Raw genomic sequence first — 16,637 nt, 5'->3', positions numbered from 1 at the left:
TATATATATATATTATATATAATAGCAACAAAGTAATAAAAATAGATACAAATTTAAACGGACCTGATCTGATTCGTACAAAAAAATATAACTAGAGGTTTGTTTTGAGTCAATTTGTTGCCTCGTTAAACTGTCTATTATTTTGTTATATATTTTCTTGTTTGCACTCGGTGAAAATTTGAGAATAGCAAAGTATATACGGATTTTTAATATAATTTTGATTAAAAATTAATTAATTATGTGCATGCAATATTTAGGGTTGTTAGCGAGCAAACAAATGCTGCCACATTTTGTGCATTATGCTAACATAAATACACATACATATATATATATACATATATATATATACATATATATGTGTGTGTAAAATTTACAAGAAAAGCTACGCTTAACGTAATACTTGTGCAATATACTCGTATATAAAGAAAGCTGCCTTACAAAAAACATACCAAGAAAACTTGATTGATTGTTTGAAAGTACCATTGAGTACATTCCTATAAGAAAAACAAACAAACAAATTTTATTAGCTTGACAGATTTGTTTTTTTTCTTTTATACCAATCATTTCTGGTATAAAAAACATAAAGGAGAAAACCATTTACACACTACGCTCAAACTCACATTCACGTTCACGTTCACGCTCCCATTACAAGCGTACTCACTCGTAAATAAGAATATTTTCTATTATTTTAAAAATGTGTCTCCAAAAATTTCATTTTTATCATCAAACAAAAAAATGAATTATTCATTTTCACCGTCAAGAGCTACTTACTACATCAAACATCGATGTACATGTATATTACACAATATATGCACTCATACACGCGCGTTTGTTTACGTGCAAGAAAATTATTATATTTTATTTTTATTTTGGATTTCTTTCATTTTTCTTCTATTTCATTTTAATTAGATATTCATTTTCGAATAAATTAGGATATTCGAAAAAATCGTATTCGATTACTATACCATATTCTATTTCATCGTAATATTATCAATAATTATCTAAGGGCATCCTTCCCCTAATCCTCCTCAGAGTACAATATACGCATACCTATATACATACCTGTGTAAACACATATTCATCTGTTTATTAAAAATAATAGAAATATACGTATGTATATATATAGATATATATATATATATATATATCTGACAGGAAATATACACAGAAAAACGCAACACCTATATAAACTATAAAATTTAGAATATCAATCTATGTATATATATATATATATATATATATATGGATTTTAATTATTCTATATTTTATGTGTATATATTATATAAATTAATGAAACTTCCTGCTGTGCTACCATCAACATTTCTCTAATGGCCTTAAAACATAGTGAAATTTTGTCCGATTGTTCTAATTAAAACTATCATACGCAACGTAATCGTTGTTATAGGAACAAACCAAAAGCTGTTCGCGTTCAAAAAAAGTAGTTCAACACACTGATACACATATTATCCGTAGTAATAACTAAAACTGTATACACATATTTATACATATGTACGTATTTACATGCATACATGTTGTAATATTAAGAATGATAGTTAAACACATAGATACGTAGGTATTGATAAGAATTTTCATCTATATATGGATTCCCTTTTTTAAAATGATTGATACTGTCGATTAAATTTCCTTTATTTTTCTTTTTTTCAATTACTTAAATATTTTTTCAAATATTGTGTGTAAAAAGAGAAAGAGCTGAAGCTAATCATTTGTTTCAGTTAATCTATCAGAGTTTGATACCTATATTAATAGAAATATATTAATAATTATCCCACCGTGTTCCATAAGAGTAATTCTAAAATTTATTCTATTTCATTTCCATGTTATCTTTTCTCATTTCTTTTTTAATATATCACATATGATGTATATAGTCAATCATATCGTTGATACAATTTATATAATTATTCATCTTTATATATTTAATATATTGTTATATTATTGTTAGAGGTATCATTCTCTCTCTATATATATATCTCTCTATCACTCTATCTCTCTGAATAATCAATTAAATAAAAAAATTTTTAATTAAACAAATAATGTATAGACAAAATACAACTATTTTTATTTTTTTACTGTAAATATCAAAATGGGAATCAATAAGTAACTCGGACAGCTATTTAGGGTATGAAACTTGTATACACCAAAGTTATTTATAATAATAATTATAATACTTATAAGGTCTTAAACACGGCTTGATCATTGGTTCGCAAATATATATTATTTTGTTTAAACTAAACACAAAACATAATTTAGATGAAATGAAATAGTTCAAAATCTTTTGGTTTCGTTCGTTTTATTGACAATGTTTCATTTTTTATTATCTGCAAACCAATGAATAATTTAATATACATAATTATGATTTAATAGCGTTTACGTTGTCCTCTATAAAACGGAATAATGTTCCTGTCGTCATGAAGCAAAACAAACAAACAAATGAAAAAATACATGACGATTTTATTTCTGTTCCTGTATACGATAGAGATACTATACTTATTAAACCCTACTATGATCTTTGCTCTTATGCTTATAGTGTAATTTTATGCTACAACAATGTGCATTATATTATACAAAAAAAAAAAATAACAATCATTTATAGACAAATGTAAGGTGCAATTGTGTATTGTATGCGGAAAATATCCCTCTCCCGCACACTCATCCTCAGCGACAGGATAGTGGATTTATGGTGAAAGGGATGTGTTCCTTAAATTACAAAAAAATAAAAGACCATGTCAGTACATTATATGCAATTTGTTTATGTATTATATTCAATATCGTCTGTAGATAGGATAACTAATTAAAATGAATAAAAAAAAAAGCGGTGAACAATTTATTTTCGTTCTGTTTCATCGCATTTGAAAATAAAACTTATGTTGAATCGTGAAATACTTAAAAATATATTTTAAGCGTTATTTAATAAGTTCTTATCAACATAAGTTATTATACGAAAAGGAAATATATTGAGTGATAAAAATGGCTGTTTATCTAAATGAACAAAATGATATGCCTTATACATTAAACATTTTGCATATTCAAAGTACTTGTATAATGGTTATTATGTAAATTACTATTGTATACAGAAGAAGTGAAATAAAATATGCTATCTCTTAAAGAGTCATTTATTTTTATATTTCTCTTTTTCATAAAAGATAATTTTTTCATTGTATTTATATTAATTGATATAATTTATTTAACATATGTATTTATTTGTATTTAACCCGTTTGTCTACAGTATTATGTGAGACCTATGGTAAGAAAATCGAGTCAAATGTAAACAACACTAGTCAGACTCATAGTTTTGCCATAAGACGTGTGCATTCTTCACAACTTTAAATGCTTAACCGAATCTTCAAATTGCTCTACATGTAACCAACCTTGCTGTTAATTATGGCATTTACCATCGAAACTTAAATTATAAAGCAAGGGGTTAAATGTAAATTAATATTTAAGTATACTGTAGCTACCATAACCACCACGCTAATAATATTTGAAATATTTAATGAATAAATAAATTATTCATTTATTATAGTCATTATAAAAAGATTATTAATACTTTGTCATCCGCGAGTATGATCAAGATTCTTTCATCTATTTATTGTAGTTTTCCCGATAGTTTTCACGTGACACCAACGTAGCGTCACTATAAACAGTACAGTGTTAATAAATTCTATTTATGTATCAACAACTAGTTGATTTTCAAGTAAAACTACTTTTTCCCCAGGTTTAAAAGCTGGCATACCAAGGTAAGGACAGCTCGCGCAACGAAAAGCATCACCTAAATAACACTGCAATAACAAATAAATAATGAAAATAATTTCGATAAACTCGTCAAAAAGAAGTAAAATTTTTCATGTATAAAAAACTACATACATTTCCACATGATGATTTCTGAATTCCTTGATCTTCCGCTTTACCGTTTAACTCTTCCGCTAATCCACAAGAACAATCTTTGCATGCTTTTCGTTTACCTGTTGTACCGCACACTAACAAAGATACACATATTTAAATATAAACCCAATATTGATATACAGGAATAATAAAAGTAGAATATTTTGGTCATATCAACCTTTTAAACTGGTAATATCTGGTTTGATGATATCATCTTCATCTAAAAGTTCATCCTCGTCTATCAAGTCATTCTCATCTAATAAATCATCTTCTTCTAAGTTATCTTCGATATTGTTTAATTTCCATATATTCGTTTGTTTCGTTTTGAAATTTAAAGGTATGCTAGATCCAATCTAATAATTAAATTTCATATATATTATATTAACATATTAACTACCATACTGCGGAAAATAAATTTCAATAACATCTCAGAACTTATGTTTTATGTTTATTACTGTCACAAATGAAATGAAGTCTCAGAAATATGTGAAACCGTTTTAGTAAAAGTGTTAAACTAATCTTATTAAATATATATATCTTACATCTAAACATGACATAATTACCTCGAAAGATGATTTCTGTGCGATTATCTCATAGACATTATTAATATCTTCATATAAATTAGGCAGAAGCTCAGCTGTTTCTAAATCTAATTTTTTAGGCTTTGTATCTTTTATTATAAAACCGGAGAGCTTCAATTTCAATAATCTATCCTTAAAAGCTGTATCACATTCTGATGTACTTTCTAGCAAAAGCGGCTCGTAGATTACTAATTTTCCATTAACTTTCAATAATTTTAACAATTCTACACCGAAAATTTCGTTATCATATAAAAACGGCTTTTTGAGGACCAATATAATCACATCGATGGAAGATCTGCTATAGTTGGCTACACAAAAATTTAAGTACATTGTATATAATACACATGTTATAATATAAGAATTATAATTAAAATTAGATATCGTATTTAAGCGTGTGTGATTCATTTTGTAAATATTATTATATTATGGGGATCGCGGAAAGTAAGGTCGTTTCTGCGCATGCTAATATTTGTTTATCATTTATTAGTTCATTGTATACTTCAAAGCTGTGTTTAAATTTAATGTTAAAAACGAAATTACGAATTATATGTACCTTTTTTTATTTCACTTAAAGTGATGACTGAAATTTGATCGATCTTGCAAACAAGGGTTTTGATCTTGCTATCAAAATTCGATATTTCATCAAAAGTAACCTCATCGCCTAACACTATAAGAACTTGATCCTCACTTTTAACAATGGTAGTCATTTTAGGTGAAAATAAATTATCCTTTTATATAATAGAAAATATGAATTAATAAATATTAATGTAACAAAACCGTATAGAAATACAGCACAGTTTAAACGATCCGAAGACAACTAGATAATGCGTAATATGATGTAAATTATTGTAGAAACGAAACTACAGATAGAATAGGTGACACAGTAACGCGCGCCACTAGTAGACGAAATTAAAACTACAATCGCCATCTTGAAACACCATAGAAGCACTAAATTTAAAAGACTATATATAGATTATAGATTTTAACAAAAAATACTAATATTAATTATTTATTCACAGATGTTTTTGTATATTATAATAAATATTAATCACAATATAAACGATTTTATTACGTTTATTTCTAATTTTAACATATTACTTGTTTAACATCTTTGTAAGATTGGATTAATAAGTAACCACGATTGGTTCGTGTATTTTATGGGTATTTAATGATTGTATATTAAAATATGTTCGTAGAATGAATTATAAATATTTGAATTTTTATTAAATCTTAAATCTTTATAATTAAAATGTTTGAAATAGATAATAGTATATATATAAAATATGGAAACACCGAGATGGCAGTAAAACTTCCACTTCCGTTAACATTATACGATGCATATGCTCCTTTCAGTTCTTTCCTTATTCTTTTTCTTTCAAAATAGGAATACTAGTGCCCTTACAAAAATAAAGGAATAATTTATTGAACTTTTAACTTGAATAATATCAGTGTTTGGCTCCCCTGAGTTTTTGTAGTGATTAGTAGTATATACTGATTTATTCCTGGGAATAAGAGTTTACTTTGCATACACGTTTGTATCGCGGTACGTTATACCGCGGATATGGTGGTAATAAAAGGTATTGCTCTCTCTATCTCTAAGATAGTAATAATATTTATGAATACCTCTCAATATACATTTTAAATGACTTCGAATGAAATGTATTAGAAGATAATAATCTGATAATTAATTAAGATATTTTAGAATACATTAATCACTACAATCTACGCCTCCGTATTAAATAATTCTCTTAAAGTTTCGACTTTCAAAAATAAACCTAATGTGATAGTTAATGTTTCTATCAGGTAAAATAGAAAAAAAAGTGCTACAGTTAGCTTAAATCGTATATAATACTAATAATCAAGATTATTATATATATAATACCTGAACAAAAGATTCTCTGATACACACATACACACACAAAAATGGATGTTAGTAAAGTTGACGAAGATAATCAACGTAGTATCAATGACGGTGATTGGGTCTGTCCAGATTCTCAGTACGTATTTTCTAATAATCTATATCATCTTTATTAAATTATTTTATTTTTTAATTTTTTATATGTTATAAGTACTATTATTAATGTCAATGTAATATATACAATTGCTATTGTACCACAGGTGTGCTAATGTAAATTTCGCAAGACGAAGCTCTTGTAATCGTTGTGGAAAAGGTATATACATTTTTATATTAATTCTAGTTCATTTGTTAAGTATTGTTTTTATTCTATAATATTTTGGATTGTTCAATGCAAAGAAAATATTCTCTGTTCCAAACCTATACATTATAATACAAAAGTATATTCTGTAAATTCTAGATTCTTATAATGAAAAATAAATAATCAAAGTTTGTTAATACAGACAGAGGCGAATGTACAAAGAAGAAAAAGCTGGGACAAGAAATTGGTAAAGCGGCTGCAGAAAAAAGTAGAGGATTATTTAGGTATAATCTTTCAATTAAAAATTAAAAAGTTTAGTTCGTTTATATTTTTAAATTCTCATTTAAAATATAATCTCTATCTCTACCTATCTATCAATCTATCTATCTTTCTCTTTCTTTTTCATTTCTATTAAATTTATGTAAATTTTATGTTACAGCGCAGATGATTGGCAATGTAGTAAATGTGGTAACGTGAATTGGGCTCGTCGACAACAATGCAATATGTGTAATGCTCCTAAATTTGGGGAAATAGAAGAACGTACTGGATATGGTGGAGGATACAATGATCGGGGTATAGTTGAATATAAAGAAAGAAGAGAAGATGACGACGATTATGATGAATTTGGAAGACGTAAAAAAAAGAGAAAGATTGAAAATCGTTCTGACGATGATTCTAAGGATTCTAGATACAACAGCCCTTCTCATTGTAAAGCCAAAGAAGACGAAAAAGATGAGATAGCTGAGGAAGAAGTAGAACAAGTTGAAGAAAATGTAATTTATTTGTTTGTCCATCAATAATTATAGATTTTGTTTACGATTACTTTATGAAACGATTTTATTGTAGGATAATGAAGAAGGAGAAGAAGAAGAACAAGCAGAAGAAGAGGAAGAGGAGGAGGAAGAAGAAGACGAAGAGGAAGATGATGATGACGATGGAGATTTATCAAAATATGATCTTAGCGAATGGGACACCTTGGCAACAGTAAAAAAAAGGTAAATAAATGATGCATAATCTTTGCTATTAATATAATTAATACTTTAACTATCTAATATTTCAGCACAAATGGAAATACAGTTACTTCGGAAGAACAACGGTCAAGGTAATGAGGGTAATGCCATAAAAATTATTTTGCATTATTTTGTGATTGAAATAACCAACTTCTTGCATTCTTTAAACACTCGTACCTATAATTGTATCTCAAATGAAACGTAACTCGCAATTAACATTAATAATGATTGGAATGCACTGCATTGGTAATTTCTGTCTAATATGATTTTATTATCAAAAAGAAACTTATTATTTTTATTGAGTATATATATTAAATTATCTAAACTAATATATGTATGTTATAAGAATTGTAATACTTACAGAAATGGAAATGATTGGCGTGATTCAGGTACATCCAGCCACTGAGAAGTTGTGCAGAAGGACAGGTTTGACATGGGTTTTAGGGATAAAACTGGTTTTTAAAAACCGCAATAAATAAGTTTCTTTTGAATGCTATTATCTTTTTGTACTTTTTGAAATTAAATAACTAATAATTTTTAATGAATGAATACGATGAAATTTATAGGCTATAAAATAAATATAAATTATATTATTAAATAAGGAAGAATATAATATTAGTATAGTATTTTTTGTAAAAAAAAGTATCTTCCAAACTTACTAAAATATTACTTTTACAGGCAGAAGAAAATACTTGGAGCAACAGCAAGTACGCAACTAAGAACATATATATAATGCGACAAGTTTAGTGATTTAGTGAGCACTTTTTAAATAAAGTGGAAGATAATATAAAACTTCTTGCAAAAAGGAAATCGATCGATGTTAAGCTTTAAATTTGTGATCAAATTGATAGAAAGAATGATGATGAGGATAATGATGATGATTATGATAATAATAATAATAATAATAGTAACGATAATAATAATAATACGAAGGAAAAAGAAAAAAAACAGGTTGTTCATCTACGCAATATTGTCATTTTGCATAATTATTGCAAAAAGTTTATAAATCATTAAGCGTAGATAAAATTTCTTCGCTAGTCAAAACAAGATTCTATAATTTTGGTGAATCCTCGTAGATACAATTTTCCTAGATAAATGACATAAGGGGATACGATGTTATTTATAAAGTTTATTAAAATTGATGGAAAAATTTTTCAAAGCTTTGCAAAAAAAATATTTCAAAGCACAAAAAATAATTGTAATGGCTTCGAATTTTCAATTGTGTTATTAATTACAAATGCACTAGGTCAATGTAAACAACATATCACTGCTTAAATTGCGCTCAGCCTGCTTTTGTAATACTTTATTCTTCACCGCTTGAAAGATATTTTTTCGGTCTATTATTTCCTTTTTTCTATATCTATGCATAAATATCCGAATAAGTAACTATACTGTGTAGTATTAAATGAATCATTCCCTTATAATGAATTCTCAAATGTGTTCGCGTCATCAGATTGAAAAAAAGATATGGTGTTTTCTCTGAACTTAAGATAGATTTAAATAAGTCGAAAGCAATCGACATAATTAAAAATATAACGTGAATTTGTTTCTATATCTGTTGCATATAGCAACACCATTGATAACAACTTCCATGCTTGCTTTTAAACTATTTAAAAAACTAAAAGAAAAAATGAATAACGGACAAAATTCAATGTCATAATGACTTCTTGTAAATATCTTTATTTTTCATTTATAATAAAAATCATTCGTCAACAACATAATTGTTCTTAGTCAATTACTTTTTTTATAATCATTATAAACTACATGGGGTCATGATTATGCACAGAGTTGGTCACAAGGAGGATTGGTGAGGGAGTGAAGGGGGACGGGCGATATTGTAAGGATTATGTTGCAACAGGTTTATATATGTATACATATGCGTATATATATGTATATATATACATATACATGTTTGTATTTTAGGTATTTATGCATGTATGTATGTATTTATGTATATATGTATGTATGTATATATCGTATGTATGTACAATTATGAAATTGAATTTGTAACGTGTGTGTTTCTTAAGATTTTCTCTGATAAAGGAAGGATGAATTCCGGCACCGGTGTACTTCATTTTTTTTCTTCTTGCTCGCTTAATTTGTTCCTTAGTTTATTCGAGAACAATTTGTCTCTTTCAAACGATACTACGAATAGTCAAAGAGAAAGAATGACACTTCTCGTCTTTTCTTTTTAATTTTTCTTTCCCTTTTCTTTTCCTTTTCTTTTTATTTCTTTCCTTATTCTTTTTCAAGCTATATCAATTATTCTTACCTACAAATCGCACATTCCAATCGTTGATATAACGATTATTATTACGAAAAATCAGATTTTACATCAGTATTTACATCGTCGCGTTAACATAGTCCACGCACTGTGTGTGAGTTGTATGCATGTGTGTGTGTTCGCGCGCGTGTTGTGTGTATGTTGTGCGTGTTCCTATTCGGAAACGTTTAGAATTTACAAGTGTTTCGGTACTTAATAATAGGGAAGGGAATAAAAAAAGAATACGATCGGGAAATATCTTCATACCATTGAAAATAACAGATATAAGAGACTAAAATTGTTAAAAATATATACGATGCTATATGGATTTAGAAATAAAGTCCCTTTTTGGAGGGCGTAACACATTATGCATATAACACAGTATACATATATAAAAAAAAAAAATGAAAATAAAAACAATTGAACGAGAGAAGTCTCGCCACATGCCAGCTGCAGGCACTCTCTTTAACACATCGTTACTATAATTTTTATAATTATTTAATGGACGTTAAAATCATAATAATATTTGTTTTTCTTCGTTTTTTTGCTGTTATAATCGTTAGCAAAACAGACTTTCAAAGATTTGTCGAGTTATAAATGATAGGATTATCCTTATTTAATGAGTAATAGAGATACAAAGATCATGGAAAAATGATCACAGTTTCTCTTACTCTGACATTATAATAATCATGTTATTTATTTAGGCATGAAGAACTGTTGATGTGAATGTGAATTAGGTGGTGGGTGTAAATTAGGGTGTGGTGGCCCACTACCTCTTGTTCCAGTGGCATAAAGCTGTTGTTGGAAGTTATGGAACTGTTGAGCATAATTAGGATCCGACATAGTTGGACCACTACCCACGAATGGACTATTTTTAAAATTACTCGTAGTGCCACCCATACTTGGAGGTAGTGGTTGAGTAGCATCGGGAGGTGGTCCCAATCCCATTGGACTACCTTTACTACCAGATACATACATACCGGGATTTGATTGATTAGGTACCTGTGATACCATATCAGGTGGGAAGACTTTATCAGGATCCATTGAATTTCCTGGGAAAACGCCCCCACCAACCATATACTGCATACGCATTACGTTAGGTTGAGGCCGCATGTTACCAACTGGTCTCATAGAAGGATGTACACCAACTGACGTATTCATTGGTTGTCCATCCATTCTTGGAGACCCTCCCATACCAGGAAGTCCAGCACTCATGGTGGATGGCATTCCACTATGTGGACCCATACTATTCGGTACACAACCATTTGGGAAGTACTGAAGATTTACTGAAGGTGTGGGCATTTTAGATTCCAAATTAGATAGCGGATTAGTAAATCTCTGAAGAAAGTCCAAACTAGGTGGTCCTCTAGGCGCGTGTCCCACGTTGGGCCTTGCCGGTAGATATTGTATAGTATTTGGAGCATTAGGTTTTACTTGGACATTTGTTCCATTGTAAGGATTCGGTCCTGTGACATGTCCCGTCATCAATCTTGGCGATGGCGCGTGAGGTTCACCACCTGGATATCCGCCACCTTGACCTCCCGAATGGCTACTCATCATTCCATGACCCATCATAGGATGTCCCATTTTACTAGGCACCCCTGGACTTCCAGTATGCGTAGTAGTAGGACTGTAACTTGTAGGTGGTCCTGCTAAGCCCATACACATTCCACTGACTTCACCCGGTTCACTGGTTGGACCACCCACGTGACAACCTCCATTCATTTCACTATTCATTTGTATCATGTGAATACCATGTGGATTGCCAAATGGCATCATTCCAGGATTACCAGAATGTATCGGACCTTCGTTACCTAACGAATTACTCGTGGCTGTATTTGTTAGCTGTTGACTCATTTGTGCTAGCGAAGTTATAGGATCAAAATGGTTTGTACTCATTCCACTTAAATTACCCAGCCTGCTAGCGATATTGTTGGGATTAAGAGGCACATTGTCAGAAGGTTGACTCACATTTATAGATGATCTGGCACAAGGGAAAGAAGTTCCTGGAGCACCCACCAGCGAAGGCACTACTGTTGTGTTTCCAGGATTGTTAGAGTTTACTTGTTGCTGTTGTTGTTGTTGTTGTTGYTGCTGCTGCTGCTGTTGCTGTTGYTGYTGTTGTTGYTGYTGTTGYTGCTGTTGTTGTTGCTGTTGTTGTTGTTGTTGTTGTTGCTGCTGCTGTTGTTGCTGCTGCTGTTGTTGTTGCTGCTGCTGCTGCTGTTGCTGTTGTTGCGATTGTGCCTGCTGAGATTGTTGTTGTTGTTGATTATCTTTAGATAAAGGAGGAGATGTGTCAGGTTTTGTCGTGGGTGATGCTTGAACAGCTCGTGGTGGTCCCATACTATCTGATACACTAGTATTATGCGGCGCAGGACTACTTTGAGCACTAGCACTCGATTTATTTCCTGGTTTTGTTGAATCAGCAGGAGTATGGGGAGCACCACTTCCAGGAGTATGCGGTGTATGCGGCGTATGAGGACTATGTAAGGAGCCTGTAAAACCTCTATTCATACTATCCATTTGAACTGGACTTGCAGCTTCTGTTCGTGCTGGAAATTGGTTGTTGTTATCCATGTTTCCAGACAATATCCTATTTGATATTTCTGGATTATTACCATTATTTCTAAAACGAATAATATTTATTATTAACAGTAGGAATAAAAATTAAATCATAATAAAATTAAGATTTTGCAAACAAAAAAACAACGTATTCAATATAATATAATTCTAAACTTACCCAGACAAATTGCCTTCTTTAAGACTGGTATTAGCTTGCTTTTGTATTGTTAATTCTTGTCCCTCAAATGTGTTGTAATACTGAATTTGTTGAGGACTAGGTACAGGCATAAGATTTGCTTCTTTTACACCCGCCGCATTCACTGTTCCACTATGCTGCTGTTTTTGTTGAGCTAACGATTGCAATGTTCGACAAAACATTCCATCCACTACATTGCAAAAAAAAAAAAGAAGAAAGTTATTAATTTATGGAGAAAAAAGGATGAATATTAATTGAAATATATTTTGAACAATTTAATTATGATTATAAATAAAAAATAACTTACCATTCGGTGGCTGACTTGTGGGAAAATCAAGAGAATTATCCTTTTGAGGAGCATTAGGACTTAGAGCAATAATATGAGAATGAGAAACTGGTGTTCCCGGATTACTATGATTTAACCGTGCACTCGAGACAGCATTCGAACCAACTGTAGGATTTGGAGAATCTTGACTGGTCGGACTTTGCCCTGGCAGATGTCCAGTTCTTTGATTACCAAGTTGAAATTGCCTGTTACAATCAGCTGGCGAATTCAAAGCTGAGCTCGCACGAGGCGATGGTAATGATAAATTACTAGTGGGATTGTTAGGAGATGACGGATTTGGGCTTTGAATTGCAATTGGTACACTCGCAGATCGTGTTGTTTGATGGTATGGCGGTGGTGGTCCTTGACTGCGTGGAACTCCAATCATATTAGCACCACGTAATGGAACCGCGCCAGGACTACCAACACTTGTCTATAATAGAAATAAATTTAAAGTATTAATGTAAAATGAATTATTTTAAATAATACAAATATTTACCTTATTTTTGTTATCAAAAAATTGCTGTTGTAATTTATGCCAATCCATACTGGGAGGACATTGATTTGGTACACCAGATGGGACATTCGTTTGAGGACATGATGATACCGGTGTTCCTTGAGTACCATCTAATGCATTTGAAGAATCTTCTTTATGTTCAGGAAATAACATCATTTGCATTTTTCTAATAGTTGCCAATTGAACCTCCCTGTGTTGCCTTTGTTGTGGTGTTAGATTCTCATCTGGCACCTTAACACCCTGTAACGATGGCTGTAAACTCCCTGGACCTGGGCTTGTAGTACCACTTAGCAAACTTGGACTGTGTCCCATTGTTGCATTATTAGATGGTTGAGGATTAGCTAAAATACCAAATTTAATTATAAAATAATGTAATATAATATCACTGTATAAAGTTTATATTTGTGCTCGTTTGTTTGATATAGCAATAATATTTAAATGTTAAAATTACCTGAATTACTGGGTGAATTCGGCACTAGGCAAGGCACATCTATATTTGTATCATCTAATGATGGCTCTGAATTTCCGAGAGAATTGCCACCATTTAAGTTACGTATATTAGGTTCATTCCAAAATTGTGGAGTATTTGGATCAAGTGCTGGTAGATCGGGAGGTTGTTCAGTTGGAAAAGTAGTAGTCGAACTACCTTGATGACTTTTTTGTTTCATTATAGCAAGATTATTTAACCATTGTGCTGGATTGTGTCGAAATTGATTCATTTTATTTGGATGCTTCTATGGAAAATATATATTCCATACATTACAAAATACATATAAGATAACAAATTCAATGAATAAATGTATAGAACATTAACAATAAAATATACACATTAGAAGATTATTATACCTCCAAATATTTTTTTGTGCCTGGTTGCGCACAATGATAAGCGATAATAGATGAATATTGTCCTTGTAGCACCGCTTCTGCACTTTTGTTAGCTAATGCCGTAGAGAAGACAAAGATTTGACTTTGCTGTTGCATATATTGAGCTTCTCCACTACTCGTACTAGTGCCTATTTGTTTTCCAAGAACGTTACTAACAAGTGGTTGTATTCCATCATTGGTAATAACATTTCCACTGCAATCTATTAAAGTAAAAATATTTGGTTAAGTATAGAGGTATATATCTATAAGAGAATAACATATTCAGAACATTACATAATACCTGGCAAATCATCAGCTGAATTATTGTGATCGTTTTCTTGCTTGACAGAATTTAAAATCGGTTGATTTCCATTACTACTTTGATTCTCTACAGACATTGTTCCATCCCCACTGGTCGGATCCAAACAAGGATCTCTTGGACACTCTGTCGTATCTTCACCAGAAACATCCTCGTTATTACCACCAGTGCCTTCTTCCTTGATCTTGACAGAATCGGTATCAGGTTCCTCCTTGACAACAGTTGTAGGTACGCAACTTGGCTCACTTGTCTTTTTCTCTGTTTTCATGTTTGAAGTATTGCGTATGATAAGTACAATGTCAGACGTTGGTAGATAATATAAGGACCAAATGCATGGCCACTAGGATCCGCAGAGCGCGGAGTTATTGGAGGTTATCAATGAAAAAACATTCACTAGTTAAACTAAAGTCTTCGATTAATAATATGTATATTTTAATATTATCCTTGAGGAAAGCATGGCCGTGAAGTTATTTCTTCCCGGTATAATAAGTTATATATAAACGAATAAAAAATTCGAACGTTTCTAATCATTTAATGAAATGAAACCTATATAAAGGTTCGACGACTTAGTACTCGATTTATGTTGTAAGAACACAACCGATACGAGTATGCTAAGGTAAAGGACCAATATCATCGAGATATTGAAAGTAGGAAAATATCCAAATGTCAGCCTCGATTCCACAAGAAATACATAACGCACCTTAAATTATTACATAGTAGGATACACCACGTTACATCGCGGAAGACCTTTTGAAAACATACGAACAAGTCTAATACACCCCGTTAACTATTTCTCTCGCGATATTTTCGAGCATTGTTCGTTCAACTTTATTTGTCACTTCATGGTCGCTTTGATTATTTATTTCTTTTACGCACGGCTGCCAACTGCCCGTTTAAGTTAGACAGCCTTTTAATGCACTTCGGACAAGGAACTTCTTCTGCGTCTTCGTTGAATAAAGAAAGACAGAAAAAGTGCATAACCGTACCTGACTTCTTCTCCTTATACACTTGATCTCCCTCACTTACACACGGCTTACTATTTTGGTCTTTCTTTGGTTATATTTTCACCTGCTTACTATACTTTTTTCTACAATCTCTTATTTCCAACTTTTATACACCTTACATACATTCTACGTAGCAACGAGGATTGAATTTTTATCATCTACCCGATTGGAACGTTACATTTATTTCACACGGGATCCAAAGCTGTGAAATTAAATTTGGAATACATGAAACAGGGCCGGCACTACAGATGTTAGCACCTACGCACTTTTATCCTACCACATCCTTAATGCCGATTTCTATTTCGTATTAACCTACTCTCTCTATCTACTTTTATATGAAGATTATTTCTAGAAACTTGTGTATACCCTTATAAACAATATTATTTTTATAACTCGCTACGTCGTACGATGGAATTTTGAGATATAATTTTATTTATAAATAAACTTCCTTCTTTAGATTTTTTTCTTTTCTAGCTACTTTTAATTAATTGTTTTGGTTTTAATCGAAACAATCTTAAATTGTTTAATTATTAATTAAACTTTTGAAACAAAATTTTAACAATGTAAATATACATTTTATATAGACAAAATTTTAGAAGTTAATCGTTTCTATTAGAAATGTATAAATATACTGATTTATATTCAACAGATATTTTTCACTATCCCTTATATTTTTATTTTAATTAATATTACTATATATCCTTACTATTAATAGAATAATATATTATTACTATTATGTTACAAACTTACACTATTAAAAAAATACTTTAAACATAATTATTCTTTTCTGAATTTTCTTGCAGTAGTATTGCCAACATTTGAGTATCAATCGCGGTAGTGTTGCACCGCTGACGCACGTATTATTTTTTTAACGTTGCTATTTCAAGGCGGTCTTTTTGAAAATATTTTTAAAAATATATAAATTATTCAAATAAATGTA

At 30.7% G+C, this 16,637-nt stretch overlaps 3 protein-coding genes across 7 annotated transcripts; 1 reads left to right on the top strand and 2 right to left on the bottom strand.

Moving 5' to 3' along the window:
* Window positions 1–2,291: 2,291 nt before the first annotated feature.
* Window positions 2,292–5,337, bottom strand: LOC106789704 (anamorsin homolog). The gene is made up of 5 exons (XM_014754162.1): window positions 5,035–5,337; window positions 4,464–4,789; window positions 4,079–4,253; window positions 3,883–3,995; window positions 2,292–3,797 (listed from the first exon to the last, which is right to left on the bottom strand). The coding sequence occupies exons 1-5, from the start codon at window positions 5,186–5,188 to the stop codon at window positions 3,684–3,686; spliced, it is 882 nt and encodes a 293-aa protein (XP_014609648.1). The 5' UTR covers window positions 5,189–5,337; the 3' UTR covers window positions 2,292–3,683.
* A 474-nt stretch (window positions 5,338–5,811) lies between these two features.
* LOC106789685 (zinc finger Ran-binding domain-containing protein 2-like) lies at window positions 5,812–9,661 on the top strand. 5 transcript variants are annotated; one of them, XM_014754111.1, is made up of 9 exons: window positions 5,812–6,058; window positions 6,285–6,478; window positions 6,600–6,652; window positions 6,840–6,921; window positions 7,077–7,410; window positions 7,484–7,632; window positions 7,698–7,739; window positions 8,011–8,036; window positions 8,326–9,661. In XM_014754111.1, the coding sequence occupies exons 2-9, from the start codon at window positions 6,405–6,407 to the stop codon at window positions 8,364–8,366; spliced, it is 801 nt and encodes a 266-aa protein (XP_014609597.1). In that variant the 5' UTR covers window positions 5,812–6,058; window positions 6,285–6,404; the 3' UTR covers window positions 8,367–9,661. The 5 variants fall into 5 exon arrangements, 3 of the variants coding, with proteins under 3 accessions (XP_014609597.1, XP_014609598.1, XP_014609599.1); XR_001382016.1 differs by having other exon boundaries at window positions 5,813–6,478; window positions 8,011–8,122; XR_001382017.1 differs by having other exon boundaries at window positions 5,814–6,478; window positions 7,698–7,748; window positions 8,011–8,073.
* LOC106789686 (protein BCL9 homolog) lies at window positions 9,310–16,039 on the bottom strand. Its single transcript, XM_014754114.1, has 8 exons — window positions 14,676–16,039; window positions 14,357–14,595; window positions 13,962–14,244; window positions 13,493–13,851; window positions 12,976–13,426; window positions 12,651–12,858; window positions 12,082–12,536; window positions 9,310–11,967 (listed from the first exon to the last, which is right to left on the bottom strand). Exons 1-8 carry the CDS (start codon window positions 14,959–14,961, stop codon window positions 10,607–10,609), a joined length of 3,642 nt encoding a protein of 1,213 aa, XP_014609600.1. The 5' UTR covers window positions 14,962–16,039; the 3' UTR covers window positions 9,310–10,606.
* Window positions 16,040–16,637: the final 598 nt, after the last annotated feature.

This window comes from Polistes canadensis, unplaced genomic scaffold (genome assembly GCF_001313835.1).
Source record: "Polistes canadensis isolate GaletaPanama2010 unplaced genomic scaffold, ASM131383v1 scaffold_197, whole genome shotgun sequence".
NCBI lineage: Eukaryota > Metazoa > Arthropoda > Insecta > Hymenoptera > Vespidae > Polistes > Polistes canadensis.
Note: the sequence above shows the minus strand (reverse complement) of the source record. Positions and strands in the feature narration are given on the sequence as shown.